Source organism: Pongo abelii, chromosome 7, assembly GCF_028885655.2.
Source record: "Pongo abelii isolate AG06213 chromosome 7, NHGRI_mPonAbe1-v2.0_pri, whole genome shotgun sequence".
Lineage (NCBI taxonomy): Eukaryota > Metazoa > Chordata > Mammalia > Primates > Hominidae > Pongo > Pongo abelii.
Genome location: NC_071992.2, coordinates 128,744,757 through 128,762,410, shown reverse-complemented (window position 1 = coordinate 128,762,410; position 17,654 = coordinate 128,744,757). Strand labels below are relative to the sequence as shown.

Below are 17,654 nucleotides of genomic sequence, written 5' to 3'. Positions count from 1 at the left end.
AAACATGTCCCATATTTCATATCCCACATTTCTAGAATCTCATATTTCTAGAGCTTTTTTACTGAAATACAAGTATGAAAAAACATGAGGTTACATGTAAAAGAGTGTTTATATCAACATTACTTGTAGTGGCAAAAACTTGAGTTCATTAATAGGGGAATGGTAGAGCAAGTTATGATGAAGTCACCATACATCTCTCAAACAGAAGAATCTATATTACTGACCTGAAGAGATGTCTATAATGATAAAAGAAAAACAAATTAGAGTGCAATAAGCAGTTATACTCTCAGAAAAATGAGAATGATGTGTGGGAGCTTATCAGTTTCATTTTTGTATATTTTTGCTTTATTAAATTAGTTTCTAAAAGCATTTAGACCTCCTTTAATTTAATATTTTAAAAATGTCAAATATGAAACAAGTTAAAGAGCATGGAAAAGTTACAATTGCACCAGACACAAATATATTTATGTTAGTCATGTTGTTGGAAAAGTAAATGTTTGATCTCCTTGAGAAAGTTGCAGAGAAACAGCCAACTAACCAAGTAACCAACTTTAGAAACCAGTCTTTAGGTAGGTATTCTTAATTTTAAATTGTCTCCCAGAAAAAGCATTTTTAAAATAATAAGAACAGAAGCTATATCACCTGATTCAAGTATTACTTAAAGTACACTAAGCTTGGAATTTTAAAATTATACATGTGAATTCTAACTTCCTTAACCTTGTGTTCATAGATACCAATATATTTAGTTGCCATTAGGAAATGTGCTGATCTGATTTAGAAAAAGTACACTTTTCTCTTTTTCATAGATATAAATACATGCTCTGAATTATTATTGACACATTTACATTTTAATTATAAATATATTTTGCAGATTTATGATGGAAAAGATAAAACGACTCATCTACTAGGTGCTTTTACTGGTGCATCTATGCGCGGACTGACACTTAGTAGTACTTCAAATCAGCTCTGGCTAGAATTTAATTCCGATTCTGAAGGGACAGATGAAGGCTTTCAACTTGTGTATACCAGTAAGTATTTTAGAAGAGTAAAATGGTCAAACACTGGGGTGCTGCATGTATATTAAATAATTACATTGCACAAATTGAAATGATATCCAACATTTGATTATTAATTTACAGCTCCTTTCTACATATATAATTTTATTTGACCCTAACAACAGCCCAGTAAGTTACAGGTATTTTAGCTATTGCCATTTTACAGTTGAAACGACTCAGTTTGTTTTACAGAGGTTAAGTAATTTTTGACTTTGGGTTTATTTACTTAGGTATTTTTAAGTAGCAGGATTCTGCTCATCCAGTATTTAAGAAATACAATAAAACTTTTGTCAGATGGAAATCCAATGTTTGAACTCCCATCTTGAACTGCAAAGATGCAATGATTATTATTGGTCAGTTATAAATGATAACTAAAAGGCTTCAGGTCATTTCACACTAAAGATTAATTAAAGCTTTTAGTTTGTTCTGCTTTTGTGTTGACTTGTTTTATAACAAATACTTTCTCACAGATCTATTATCTCATTATATTAAAGTCAGCTATTTTGACTATTTAAATAAGTTAAAGTTCAAACACTAAGAACCAGGGGTAGGTGGGTTACATCAATTGTTATATGAATTAAATGGATGTGTTTTACTAGTACCATGATATAAGAAACAGACTAATTACACCAATGAAAAATAAATTCTATTCAAATAATATACTTCTTGATTTTCTACTCTGTTCAGGATTCGTTGCTAATAAAGTACAAGTAAAACAGGTGTTACTTCCTATGTATTTAATAAATTTACAATCTATCAGATCAAATTGATTCTTGGAAGGTCAGAGCACTCATTAATGTTGTATAGTAAAATAAGTAGCAATACTCAGAAATCTTTATTGCTAGAATGCTTGACAAAATCTACTGACTCCTATAAATTTTCTCAAGAAGTCAGATGGATGGAAATTATTACAGAAACTAAGAAGTTAAAAAGGTTACAGTATCAAAGATAATCATATGGGATCTTAAAGGGAATTTGAATCAAATTATAATTTGTGTAAAGAGTCTATCTTAATGGTATAAGAAATAGTAGACAAGAGAATACAATGACTCATTGTATGAAAACATTTTTGTCCATAATACTGAGAGATTATCTATTTATTTCAGTGCTTTTCTTTCTACCTATTAAAATTGTTACATCACTAACATTAACTAAACATAAATTAACAAAATGAATGCTGAATACGTATTTTTAAATTTTCAGAACTGTGTGTACAATGTGATTTCTTATGAGTCTTCCTAAGGAAAAATAATAGTCCAGACAAATTGTGTTTACAAGTATTGTTATGTGATGGACTAAAAGTAATGATATTGAGTACAATTGCACAAATATAAGTGGTGTGATCTGCTCGGATGGGCAAACTTTTTTTTTTTTAAATCTGCTGTCCTCTTTCTCTTTCTCTGTTTTCTAACAGGGTCACTGATGATTTTAAAGTAATATTGAAATGCATGACACAATGTTTACATAATGGTTTTTGTTCTGCATCATTTTGCATTTCTTTTATTTTCTTTCTTTCTTTTTCTTTTCTTTTTTTTTTTTTTTTTGAGACAGAGTTTCGGTCTTGTTGCCCAGGCCGAAGTGCAATGGCGCGATCTCTGCTCACTGCAACCTCTCCCTCCCAGGTTCAAGCAATTCTCCTGCTTCAGCCTCCCTAGTAGCTGGGATTACAGGCACCCACCACCATGCCTGGTGGTATAGGAAATCCTATACCACACTAGACAGGGAGAAAATATCCCATTCTCTTTTCTTTTTCCTTTTTTTTTTTTTTTTTTTTTTCAGTGCCTTGCTCTGTCGCCCAGGCTGGAACCTCTGTCTTCTGGGTTTGAGCAATTATCCTGCCTCAGCCTCTTAAGTAGCTGGGATTACAGGTGCCCACCACCATGCCTGGCTAATTTTTTATATTTTCAGTAGAGACAGGGTTTTGCCATGTTGGCCAGGCTGGTGTCGAACTCCTGACCTCCAATGATCCACCTGCCTCGGCCTTCCAAAATGCTGGGATTACAGGTGTGAGCCACCATGCCAGCCCCATTCGTTTTTCTAAAGCAAATTAAATCTGTTCAGTCTTTAGAGTTGTCAAGAAAAATCTCATGTAGTCTTTTTGGGGAAATATTCTTCTCCCAAATAAATTTCTCAGTCAACTCTAGTTTGCTCTGACAATTAAAGTGTGGACAGCTGTACTGTTGAATATAAAGCATGTGTGAGATACACTTAGATATTTATGACCTCTAGGGGATTTCACTGCTCTTCCATCCCTCAAACCTCCCAGAATCCAACTCCCTTATTGAGTCAGGCTAATCTTCCTCACTCTTCTCAAAACAATTACTGTCATTTACTCTTGCCTTTGAGAAATCTGAAACTCATCCCAAATAAATATCCAAATGAGACATAATGTCAGGTACTTTACTCAACACAAGTTACTTGTTAATTTCCCTATGAGGAGGAACCAATAAAGGCATACCTGTTCTTCTGAGAGAGTACAGGGAGTAGGGTGAGAGAAAATTACTACTTCCTTCTAGAGTTGAAAAACAGATCAGAAATTGAGATCACAATACAGTATCCTTCCTAAAACATCACTCTGTTCTCCATAATCCTATAACAGAATTCAGCAAAACCCAATGGGATATTCTGCCCAGATTCCTTCACCCTCTCAACACACATTTCAAGAATGATTTCTAAATCTGGTGTATTTTACTCTCTCTAAAGGCTAAGTTATAGAGATATCATTTCTACTTGGTCACCTGGCATATCTTCCCTTTTACTCTTCTATTGAAATTTACTAATTTATTTATTATTGAAATTATTAATCTGGTCATAGGCTTAAATTTTGTCTTTTCCCAGTGGAATATTATATATTGAGAATATAGAGAACAATTAATAAGAGAAAGTTCCTGCCCATAAGAAACTAACTTTTTAGTGGGGCAAGACATAAAAGAAAGTTATGAACAAAAGGTAAGAGAACTACATTTAGAAGTAATTTAAAACAGGGCAATGAGATAGATAGTAAAGATGAGACCACTTTAGCTAATTTGTTCAGACTCCATCTTAGAGGAGATGTTATCTGAGTTGATACCTGAGTGATAAGAAAGAATAACCACATACAGGCAAAGGATTCTAGGCAGAGGGAGTAGCAAGTGCAAAGGCCTAAAAGAAGTCTGAGCTTGAGTTCTATGCCTGTAGCTAAATGAGCAAGGAGAATGAGACAAAATGAGAGATAAAGTTGGAAACTGGCAGTAGCAAATAACCGGGGTTCATCATCTCATGCCAAGGGAATCAAGGTCAAAGACACAAGAAGTGGGTTTAGGAGCAGAGGTTTAATAGCCAAAAGAAAGAGCAAAGAGAACAGCTGTCTTTCTTGTGAGAGAGAGGGGTTCCCAAATGGGACTTCCAGCCCACAGCAGAGTACACCAGATTTTATAGACAGGCTTATGAGGTGGTGTCTGATTTTCATAGGTCCCAAAGATTAGTTGAACCAGGTATGACATTTACATAACACACCAGAAGCTGGCTGCCCCACCCTAATCTTATTTTGCAAATGGGGTCTTTGCCTGGCCTGCACCATGTTGCTTTCTCCTTACTGTATGCATGGCTGGCAAAGTGAAGAGAAGATGGAGCCACCATTTTGAACATGCCTAGTCCCAAATAGCCTTTTTCTATTGGCACAACTGCCAGCATTCACCCATGTAAGTGTCCAGCTTGCTTGTCTATGTTTGCAGCTTGATTTTATAAGCTGCTCTTTGTTAGAAAAGAAAATGATTTGGTGGCCGCTTTTCATTAAAAGGAAAAACTTACCAAGAACTCCCATACTCTCACTATCTGCCTAAATAATTTCTTAACTCCTATATCATCAGGGGTGAGGTGGAGTATAGCATGGGTTTGTATTTTATTTAAAAGGCACATAGAGACTTTGGTCATTATCATAATGTTCAATATAAGAATTAAAATAATAACAGCTAACATTTATCTACCACCTATCAGATGCAAGGTATAACCCAAAGAGGAAGATAATATTATTATTCCCAGGGAGAAAATGAGGAAATAAAAAGCATAGCAAAATTACCTTGCTCACCCAAGGTCACAGAGCTAACAAGTACAGACATGGAAATTGAAATGACAGTCTTTGCCTCTAGAATCCATGTCTCTAACCACTATGCTATACTAGCCCTGAACTCAAGATTTGAGTTTTTCAAGTTTTATAGATTTCAAGTTTTATATATTTATATGAATTTCAAGTTTTATAGATTTAATGTTATTTTTAAAACTGTCCATGTAAATGTAAAAAAAAAAAAAAAAAGAGAGAGAAATAATGTTAGTGCAATTCTTCCCAAAGAAACGTTTGTCATTTTATTCTTGAGAATCTGAATTTTTTAAATTTTTGTTACATTTACTGTCGGGGAAAGACTTATTCCTGCTATCATTCATATTGTTCATGAAGTCTCTAAACCCTATTTGTTGAAGATTATTTAATTACAGATTCTTTTAGCCCTATTTACTTGTAGTTATCCTACTTTTATTTTGTAAAAAGGAATTGAGTATTTTTAACAGCCATCTATTACAGAGCCAAATTGCACCTTATTGATGGATTATACTGTTGTCTTATCAAAAGCTGACCTGCTAAATATGCATGTTGCCCAGCCATTAGTCAGCACTTTGGGCTCAGATGTTTTGTTGTTATCTCCTCTGCACATTTAATTTACAAAAAATCCCACTGGAGAAATGTTCATTATCCCAAGAGAAAACTGTAAATATATTTGGATGTTCTCAGCCTTCCAGTTTTGTTGCTTGAAATCATCTAATAATCTACATGGAGCATGGCCATTTCAAATTTTATATTCAAATTAAAGATGGGCATTAACTAATTTGTGATGCTTTTTCTTGCCTACTAGCCTTGTGAATATATAATAAATTAGTCTTTAATTTAGTTACTGGTTTGTTGTTGGCAATGTAAATTGTAAAAAATTATCAGATGACTTATTAACTCTACCTTTATTCTTACTATATAACTCATTTAATGCAAATGCAAGTAGAAAATAAGTAAATTACAAGGGAGCAGCAAAGCCACTCCATGTGGTTCTATGTCCTATAAACCAGTTAGCAGATACATTTGACATTTCTTACATTTTTAAAATATCAAAATAAACTGCATGATAAGGGAGGTATTGATCAATACTGCATGATATAGTCCAAAGTATTCTAACTGAAATACTAAAGAAAAATTTCTTAATTGTCATTTACATAGACAATATTAAATTTCTTCATACTAGAATAATAAAAGTATCATTATTTTCATAACCTTCGCATCATAGAAGTTTAGTAAATTTAAACTTACATATCTAAGGACCTACTAATTTACACGTTACATACAATTAATTTCTGGCAAGTTGAAGACCTAAATGTAAATATCAAAACTTTAAAATGTTTAGAAAATAAAAGTGTGGCTTAGAAAAGCTGTGTCTTTAAGGTAGAAGATTTCTGAAATAAGATACACAAGCAAAAATTCATCAATAATCAGCAGCATTTCTGACCTTCTAAGGAGTCCTTGAAGTGTAGAAACCAAAAATCTGGCAACTACATTTTTCAGATTCTCTTGCCAACAAATATCTCTGCTTAGATTCTGCCAATTAAAGGCAGACCTGTGAGAGCTGAAAGGTGAGATCGATGGAGAAGCCATTATTTTCCACCAGCAGCTACAGGCAGGAGTGTGGTGCTGGCAGGTGGTTGTATGTGGCAGCAGCTTCCCTGAACTGCTGAATTTCCTGAAAGCCAGCAGTGGTCTTCTGACTTTCACACTCTTTGCATTTCCAAAATCACCGAGGCCTCAAATTTCTTGCTTTGAATCTTAGCTACACACAGTACATAAGAGGCTTCTGTTTTTCTGACCAAGTCCCGGAAAAAAAGAAAGGAACAGAAAGGAGAGGAGAGGAGAGGAGAGGGAAGGGGAGGAGAGGGGAGGGGAGAAGGAAGGGGAGAAGGAAGGGAAGAAGGAAGGGAGGGAAGAAGGAAAGGAAGAAGGAAAGGAAAGGGCCAAAAAAACCTCCCTATAGAAAGGGACACGGTAAACAGAAGTGAAACATTTTAAAAGGAGGTATTTATATAATGGAAAACATGCACTCTCTAGAAAAAAAAAATCCTACAAGTCAATAAGAAAAAAAAATAATAATCTAAAAGAAAAACATGGGCCAAAACCAATTTCACAGTAGAGGGAAGTTCAGCAAAATAAAAAAAAATGCTTAACTTGATAGGTATTAAGAAATGAAAAGTTCTTTTTTAGTTTATAAGTGTGATGATTAGGTTTTCACACTCGTGTGAGATGTGCCTTCCTCAAACCTTGTTACAATGTCTGCACATTACCCATCAGACATGAAAAGAAAAAAGAAATGAAAATGGAAACCCAAATAAGATGCTATGACACCCTCACAGAGTAAATAAAAATTATAAAGCTGTACAACACCAAGTACTGATGACAATTTGCAGAAATTGAAACTTATAAACTTTGGGGAGTGTAAATTGGTAGTCACCTAGAAGATTAATTTGACAATATCTAATAAAATTCAATTTCTGGATATATTTAGATTACACCAACTATACATTTAGGCCAAATGCCCAATGCTGATTGATTTTGACCAAGTTAATATTCAGTCAAAGATAAACATCACCAACCTAGAATGTGGTACAAATATATGATGTACAAGATACAAACTTAGCATGTTTAGTATTACTTACTAGATTATGTCTAACAGATTAAAATTTAGGAAAGTCTGTCAGTAACGTATTTTCTAGTAAGAACTTTATATGTAGGACTGAAAGCATCCGCCATTAAAAAAAAAAAAAAAAAGATCTTTTTATCTTAACTCCTGAAAGCAATTGGAAATGCATAGTAATAATTTCCACAAGCTGTTTTTGCTTAAATTCTTAATTTCCATAAACTAAAAACTAGAAGGGATTGTCTTCTTAAAGCATTCTTCTAAAGTTGTAGCTTCAAAGTTTGATTTTTTGAGAACACATGGACACAGGAAGGGGAACATCACACTCTGGGGACTGTTGTGGGGTGGGGGGAGGGGGGAGTGATAGCATTAGGAGATATACCTAATGCTAAATGACGAGTTAATGGGTGCAGCGCACCAGCATGGCACATGTATACATATGTAACTAACCTGCACATTGTGCACATGTACCCTAAAACTTAAAGTATAATAATAATAAAATAAAATAAAATAAAAAATTGAACTGAAAAAAAAACAAAGTTTGATTTTTTTATAGTTTGATTAGTGAGAAATACATGGTGTATCAAATTTGTTTTTATTAGTTGTATTAATGAGAAAAAAAGTATAACTCTTCTTCATCATTTTCTTTTTTTATTCCCTTTATATTTTTTATTATATCTCAATCACAGAGGATTATCACAGCTATTGTTTGTTATCTTGAAGTATTTCCTGTTCATGAATTTTGAGATGGCAAAGTTGACATTCTGCTTTATAGTTAAATTCCAGAGTATTTACTGGTCAATGAAGATATGTCAGTTTTATGTGCCAACAGTAAAAACTTCCAAATTGCTAATAAAAGAAATAGATTGTTAAAAAGGAAATTGAGAATGTATGTTAGCTAAATACATTAGAGAATTATGCTTGCCATATATATTAATAAAAGTTGATATAATGAAGTTGATATAATGAAGTTGATATAAAAGTTGATATAAATGAAGAGGTCTTCATTTAAATATAAAGAATTTTAAAATAGGATATTTTCTTGCAAGACTCATGGACAAAATGGAATTTAATCACCAAATATTAAATATAGTTCCCCAAAATTATTCTGCCTAATATTATGAATTAAGTTCACCAACAATTCTATAGAGATTAAAATTATTGCATAATAATATAATATTCATTTGTCTCCTTGCATTATATCAACTTTTATTAATATATATGGTTTTGGCAAGCATATTTCTCTAATGTATTTAGATAACATACTTTCCCAATTTCCTTTTTAACAATCTATTTCTTTTTTTATTTAGCAATTGGGAAGTTTTTACTATTGGCACATAAAACTAACATATCTTCATTGACCATTAAATACTCTGGAATTTAACTTATAAAGTATATATTTATATTTTAACTGAATTAAAAAAATAAAGCAAGTAAGAGTTTTTAAGTTCCATAAAATATATTTTATTACATTTAAAAATGAATTTTCACATGTCACTTTTATTTTTAAGTGATGTAAATTATTTGTATTACTGGTAGTGTTTTGCTAGTGAGGTATGACATTACCCTATGTGAACACATAGTTATTCATAAACAAATTGAGAGAAATTATGTTGAGGTCAAAATTTTGCTATTTATCTTTTAGTAAGCCAAGACAGAAGTTAAGTAATGGATTAGGAGATTTTGGTTGAATCTTGAGGACAAAATGAACTTTACGTCTTTAAATAGTGCATGCCCTATAAAAACACGTGTACATGTGCAAAAGGAAACGTAGAAGTATAGCATTTTCATAGCAGTAAAAAATTGGCAACAATATAAATGCTGCAAAATCAATTAGTTTGGGAATATGTTACCAATGGAATACCACAGAGTAGTTAAAATGAATACAGTGTGTGTGTGTATGTGTGTGAGTGTGTGCGCGTGCGCATGCATGGGTATATAATTATAAAGATAAAACACAATACCGGGCAATAAATGAAGCCACAGAATTTTTAAAACCATTATATAATTTATAAAATGTATGAACACTTGCAAAACACTATATATTGCTCATCGATGTATAGATATGTAATAGAAATATATGTGCAAGAATAATAAACTGAATTAGAATATTTGCTAGCTCTTGGGGAAAAAACAGAAAGAGACTGGGGAGGAATACAAAAGAATCTTTAACTTGTTTTGTAATAATAATATTAATGTGAAGATGAATTAATATGAATGATAATCTGAATATTAATCTGAATTAACATTGATATGAGTCTGACACAACTATGATACAAAACTAGAATCTGATAGAGCTAGTGGATGAATTTGTTGTTATCCTTTATATTTTTTTGTAGATTTCAAATAATAACTTACAAATAAATTAGGTATCTTTGGAGAAATATGCTACATGGTGGCAGGAAAGGAATGAAATCTCAGTTTAAGGTATTCAGAAAATCAAAAAGATCTAGGTAATGGGGATTATCAGTTCATTTTTGTTCTAGAAATTTTCATTTCATCAGCGTATAAAATTTCACAAGCAGTGTTGAATATAGCATATACGGTTTTTCATACACATCTTTATTTGTCAGTTTCAAGTATTTGAGCTTTTCAGTGAAAAGACTAGCAGCTGAACGTTTCCATAAAGATAAGACATTTCTGCATATTTATGAATAAGCAACAATAATTCCACCAATTTGGACAAAATTATGTTGTGCTTTGTAGCTTATATACTATTGTCCATGTGCATTTTCAGCTACAATGCAAAATATTATAAATTATCTTAATTTACAAAGAATATATCCATTTTACCTCATCACCAGCAATTCCCAACCACATTTACAGAAAATTCAAATTAAGGAAGGATGAATTTGGCAATAAACCTTGAAAACAGAGCTTGATTTCCATTTTTATTTTGAGAAATGATATATGGCAAAACTCAAAATACATTGCATCTTGAATGATAAACTGAATATTATATCTGCTAGAAGAAATGCAAACTTGTAAATTTTGAGCAAAGACATTTTAAATGTAGTATTAAGTATGCAGATCCATGCAAAGTAATATGTTCTGAAATTTTAAAGTTACTACTTCCGCTGTTTCTTCTGTGTTTGAGAGACTGACCTGGTTGACTATTTTTTCATTATATTTCATTATATATGTCATGATTTGAGTTAATGACTGCTAACCTCTTATGGCTATGTCTCTGAAGCTGTTTGCATGTTCACCCAGATGTGGTCATAAATTGAGACATTCAGGAAATTCTTGAAACTGTTTTTAAAAATGGTCTCTCAAATTTCAGTTTCTTATCAGCATTACTTTATTTTTCAGTTGTCTCCTAGAAATAATTGTGTCTAAGAATCCACAATCAATTATGAACATTATTGAGCATTACTGAGCATCTAGCCTGTGCCAGGATTTGTGCTAGATAGGTACTGTGAGAAAGAGGGAGGGGAAAAAAGGAAAGAATTTCAGTTATACAAAAACAAGGAAAAGAAACAATCATTGCAAATGAATTCAAATATAGAAATAATTCTATGATTTAACAGAGGAGGAAGTGATTAAGACCCCTTAATAGAGACTAGGAAAGACTCCTGATGTTCTCTGAGAGGTAATGTTTATCTCAACTCACAGAAATAATAGGATAAACTTAGTACTTAGAACTATACAAGTTCTTGTGACTTTATGTATGTTGTGACAATCTAGAAAGTCAATGATACAAATTAGTGATTTGACACAAGTGAGCTAATATACACTTTTTTGCTTTCTAATTCAAATCTAGATTAATTTGGTCAAGAATCTATGCCTATAAAAGTGATGTAGATCTCTTTTTGATCACCATATAATTTAGGACACAAGTAAAAGTTTTTTCTCCAGCATTTTTGTCTTAAGTGATTTTCCTCATTCATAAAACTATCTAGAATATTCTTAAAGGTTTTCTATCCTCAGAAGCTGTAACTGATACAAGTTTTCACCTAATTGTCCTTCGTGTATTTATTACATCATTTACCCTACATTTTTATATTTTGCAAAATATTAAAAACAGAAGAAACTATATAGCTAGGGCAGCTAGGATTTCGATTTGTTCATATCAGGTTTGGTTTATCTTTTGAAGTGTCCTTTTCCAGCTCCTTCAGAATCTTAATTGTGTTGTGTTAAGACTGTTGGGGTTTTTAGCATTCACCTTTATTAATTTTACTTTGAATATGCAAATGAGGTATTCAGGATGAAGATAGATTCTTACTAAGTAATATAATGATGATGATGATGTCTGTGTCAGCTCTCCTTTCACCCAGTCCTTACTCCTGGGGCAACACGACGAATACCTAATGAAAAAGTCTTCTACAGAAGTGGCCAGGGGCTTCATAGACAAAGGAAGAAAAACAAATGAGCTTGTTCTGCTGCTTTCTCCCTCTACTCTCCTGGGAAGTGGGAGAAAAACCTATTCTCCTTGGAGATTGGATGGAAAGGATCATGCGTTCTTACTCTAACCTTTTGTAATGTAAATATATCTATCTAAGGGACATATTAATCTCCCATATCTCCAACTTTTATAACCTAGAGATTTCTGTAAATTTCTGGGCCTGGTTCTTCATTGAAATGTAAACATAAGCCTCCTCACAGTTACGTAAATTTCTCTGGAGTTTTCTCACTATTCATATGGTTGTATATTAACTTCTCAAGTGTTGCTCTTAGCCCAGGATCTCAGTTTTTAGCAAATTGATTCAGAAAGCCCGAACCCTGTAGAAACACAAAAATATTATCTCTACATCTCAGAATGACAACATGTGGGAAGCCTCTATTTTTTTTCCTGTGAGAATTTCTAAGAACTGTGCTTTTTCTGGAGGAAAGTAGAATATAAAAATTTAGAGTTCATCAAGCTGATTAGTATATTACCTTGATAAAGTATAGTTTAAATATGAGAGTATTCACTTTCTTCTAAGGTTATACAACTAAAGCAGTCTAGTTATATTTGCAATTGACATATTTGTCACTTGGCTAGTTATTATTTCACATATTCTGTCTTAATTTTAAAATTTTGATGATATGATCTTAATAATTATGTTGATCAGTAATGCAAAACCCAATTCTCTGCTCACAACCCTTCTGACACCATATATGTATGTTTCTTCCTCACACTAATCAATTATCCAACTCTCAGGTGTAGGGATAGAAAGATGCGATACCTTTTGTCACCCTCATACGTGTCATGCTGATATTCCTATAACAAAAGATAAGTTAACAAGAGAAAAGAGAAAAGCATAATAGATTTATTGAATCATGGTTTTATATGACATGGGAGCCTTCAGAAATAAAGACCCAAAGAACCAGTAAAAACTGTCTGTTTTTATGCTGCGGTTCAGTGATGAATGGGCAGCTACATAGAAATTTAATTGGACATAAAAGATATAATCTATCAGTAATAGATTGAGAAGGGGAAACCCAGCAAGCCTGTTTGTTCAAATTCTTCTTGACCTCTTTATGGAGCTTTCCTTTCCAGGGTATGGGGCACGACCCCTATAGAATGAGGGTTTTCAAGGGAGAAGGAAGAAAATGACCTTTCTAGGTTCTGTGGCTCGCTTTGGGGGAGAGGTTTTCTAGTTTTTATGATGCACCTTGGGGAAGAATAATTCTGGCTTGTGTGACTAGCTTTGGGAGAGAGAAAGGAGCAAGGGACAGAAGGGCAGAAGAAGGTCAGAGAGACCTTGCTTCTGAGGCCTTCTAATCGCTTTTCATTCAAACCACTCAGCATGCCAAAGTGCCATACTTTGGGGTATATTGTTCTGCGTGCCAACACTTGAAACCAACTTGATGTCTGGTAATTCAATTCAATTCTAACACTACTTGCAATTAATATAGACCCCACAGTTTAGGGGCTCAATCCCACAAGAATGCCCACACTTCAGATGCCAATTGAAAATCTAGGCCTCTAGTATTTCTGACTGACGAGCTATAAATTGGGGTTTCCCATAACTTCCTCCTTGAGTTTGATAATTTGCTAGAATGCTCACAAAACTCAGGGAAACATTTACTTACCTTTATTGGTTTATTATAAAGGATACAAACGAAGAGCTACCAAAGGAAGAGGTACATAGCTGAGGTCCAGAAAGGTCCCAAGTGCAGGATCTTCTGTCCCCGTGGAGTGGGGATTTGGGGTATATCACCCTTCTAGCACGTGGAGGTGTTCATGAATCTGAAAACTCTCAGAACCCCTCTGTCTAAGATTATTATGGAGATTTGATTACATAGGCATAATTGCTTAAATCATTGCTCCTCAGTAATTGACTCAGTCTTCAGTCCTTCTCCCCTCCATGGAGATGTATGTATATGACCCAGCCATGGGGACGGCACTGAAAGTTCCAACCCAACCTTCTAATCATTGGTTGGTTTCTCTGGCGATCAGCCCCCATCCTTCAGGAAGAACTTCATTATAGAAACTTAGGTATGGATGGCTTATTATAAATAACAAAAACTGTACTCTCACCCTTATCACTCAAGAAATTCCAAGACTTTTAGGAGCTCTGTGCCAGGAATCAGGGACAAAGAACAAATATATACTTCTTGTTATATCACGGTATCACTCAGAATCTACTATTAATTCTAAATCACTTGAAGCAGACAGGAAGCTTAATACCACAAGCCATGATAATTATATAGACCATGGGGTATCATTGATAAACTTCAAAAACACAACACATTTTAATTTTAAATAAAAAAAAGGTCTGTATGGTTGTTGTATGATATGAAAATTAATTATGGTAAGGGTAATATGACTAGGAATAAGTAATCATCAAAAATAAAAAAGGAAAGGAATGATTTGTATAGATTTAAATCCTCCTACTAAATTTTGCCTTTAATCAATTTATATTTTTCTCCCAGGTTTTGAACTCTCACACTGTGAAGATCCTGGCATTCCACAATTTGGATACAAGATCAGTGACCAAGGCCACTTTGCTGGTAGCACCATCATTTATGGATGCAATCCAGGCTACACTCTCCATGGAAGTAGCCTTCTCAAGTGCATGACAGGAGAGAGAAGGGCATGGGACTATCCTCTGCCTTCCTGTATTGGTAGGATACTGTCATAGATTTTCACTGAATATTTCTGTGAAAACTTTATCAAATTCTTTGCATTTTTAAGAAATTCTTTCTGTCCTCATAGAACTAACACTTTATATCAAGAAATTAATGAACTCATAGCTTGAATTTCTCAAAAGAAAATTAATGGAAAATGAGAAGGTCCTTTTCATAACTTTATTCATTATTCACCCCATAATCTTATAGTTTGTGGGGGAAAACATGGTCTCTTTGAAGTCATTTTATTTCTGCTACCTCTACATAAAATGGAACTCATTACTAAAATGTTAAGACTTTTAATTGTACACATTTATTGAATTGCATTGGCCAGATTTTTTTAATTTACAAAATTATTACCTATTGTGGAATCAAGGTGGATTAGAGAAAACAGTAACCTATTCTCTTTTCTCATGCATGTTAAGCATAACACTCAATTTCAATAGGAAAAGAAATGTGAGAGTGACATAAGATATATTGCCTTCGTGAAGCTAGAGAATGATCATTTTCTGTCTTCTTTGCATAGCTGGGGTACCATTTTATTCCTACCATCTTGTAGATTAGTTAATGCATAGATGGGTAGGTGGGGGTGGGAAGGTAGATAGACAAATATTGACAGGTGCGGATAGAGATCTCTGTTTTTCTCTTTTTAGTTTCTGCTCCAAAGACCAAGTAGGTGTCAGATTGGAATACTAGGACAACAAAGGAAAACAACTTTGTAGCAAAACACTAACTCTCCAGCAGGGAACATATATGCAGTGATTGTTCAGCCTTTCTTTTTTTGATGGCATTTATAGAGGCAGAAATCCATTCTGTGTCAGGCCTATATGGATAAAATTGACTCAAACCTTTTATTTTTAGAAGGTGTATTGAGGTATAATTGATATACAAAAAACTGCACATATTTAATGTGCAATTTGACTTACCTTTTAAGACCTGAGCCTTTTGACAAAAGTAGAATATTTCTGTCGTTTTTTGATGTGGTCAGCATAGGAATTGCCATAAAACTTGCTAGAATACAAATAGAAAATATGAAATTCTAGTTATTATAGGCCTTGCAACTAATTGCATAGTGGTTTTGATGCTATGAGACCTCTGTTGGTTTATTAAAACATTGATTCATGCAGAAAGCAAACATGTTTTTATCTAACTAAAATGCAATCACAGTTCTTACTTTTCAGACGGCATCTGAATTTTGGAGAGATTGTGAGGGTGATACCTAAAATAATAATCAAATTAAATTGCCAAAAGCTGGAATATGATCAATAATCAGCCCATTGGCATTGGTTATGAGAAAAATGTACCACTGATTAATTCTCTCTGATGTGGTTATGAAATATGTTCAGAAAAGCTTTAAGAGTTTAATAGCACAATACCATAAATGTATAAATATTGACTTGCCATGCTGTTTTTAAAATTAAAACCACAAACAAATACGTTAAAAGCATATATATTTTTATGTGTGTTGAAACAAGCTGAAGATATTCTCTACTTTTTGGAAAGGTTTTATACAAATGGAAGGATATTTAGTCTGAGATCAGAAGATTTTAATTATGTTTGCAGCAAATCAATGCATTTTATGTTTATAAGTACTCAAAATCAAAACATGTTGACTTGATATTGCACAAGATTTCACGGGTAGGGTAATCTTTTTTATTAAAATTCTAATGATGGATGATCAAATAAATTTAGCAGCTATAAACAGTTGGACACATGGTGAGTGATACTGAATAATTTGATGATAACAAGATGAAATTCTATTTTAGATGGTGTTCTCTACTCGCAATGATTAATAGCTTTAACACTTGGCCTATGATTATAATATCCTGTGCTCATTAACCTTAAATATCTACTACAGCTATGTTTTAGCCTCAGTCAAATAAGGAAACTTTTCTTAATTATTTAGATTATTTGTAGGTAATTATGTTTCTGAATCTTATTCGTTGATGAAACAAAAATTAGTTTTTGAGGCACCATAGCTGGAAGGATTTAACCTGTATCTCTTCTTTAAACACTATATTTCATTTTATTCTGCAAACATGAGTTTTATACAGAATATGAACTCCAGTACTACGGCATATGACATGGGCTCATTTGAGGTCAAAAATGCCAGGTAATATTTTATAACAAAGAAATATGGGGGGAAACAGCTATGTTTAAGTTCAAGATGCAATATAGTGCAAAATTCTCCAATTGACTATAAATTCATCAAGAAGAATAAGTATCAACTCTGTTCTCAAATTAAATGTATTCCCCAAATAGTGATAAATCATAAATAAATGATGAAAAATGAATTAATACGATTATGTTTACAGATTGTCCAACAGAATTCTTGTTAGGAAAAAAATGAAAAACCATAAATGTGATAACATCTTAAATACTAATATCTTTTTAATTTAAAAATCTCCCGAGTGTGTTATTGTAAATTAGATTAAATTAATGTTTCAATAAAAGGTAATATTCCCTTAGCCCTCCATGGGTATAGCAGTCAGGGTTCTCCAGAGAAACAGCACCAATAGGATATCTCTCTTTCTCTCTGTCTCTGTCTTCTCTTTTTTCTCTCTCTCTCTGTCTTCCCTATCCATCTATCTATCTATAGAGCTTTATTTAATTTAAGGAACTGAATCATGCAGTGGTGGGGGCTGATAAGTCCAAAGTCCATAGGGCATGTTAATAGCTTAGAAACTGAGGCAGGAGTGGCTGAAATTTAGAGAAAGAATTCCTTTTTTTTCCCACCAGGAAACTTAGTTGTGCTCTTAAGGTCTTCGAATTTATTGGATGAGGCCTACAAGTCAACGGAGTGTAGATGTTATCCATACCTATAAAATAGTTAATTAAATAA

At 33.1% G+C, this 17,654-nt stretch overlaps 1 protein-coding gene and 1 non-coding gene across 5 annotated transcripts in view; both read left to right on the top strand.

The window, feature by feature from the left end:
• CSMD3 (CUB and Sushi multiple domains 3) overlaps positions 1-17,654 on the top strand; it is a 1,211,731-nt gene that overhangs the window by 850,649 nt on the left and 343,428 nt on the right. For all 4 annotated transcript variants that reach the window (XM_054518783.2, XM_063726791.1, XM_063726792.1 and 1 more), the window contains 2 exons: positions 872-1,028; positions 14,618-14,809. In XM_054518783.2, coding sequence (XP_054374758.2) covers positions 872-1,028; positions 14,618-14,809 — 349 coding nt within the window. The remainder of the gene's footprint in view (positions 1-871; positions 1,029-14,617; positions 14,810-17,654) is intronic.
• On the top strand, positions 7,312-7,413 carry LOC112134827 (small nucleolar RNA U13). Its single transcript, XR_002916176.1, has one exon. It is a non-coding gene; the product is annotated as a small nucleolar RNA U13 (small nucleolar RNA).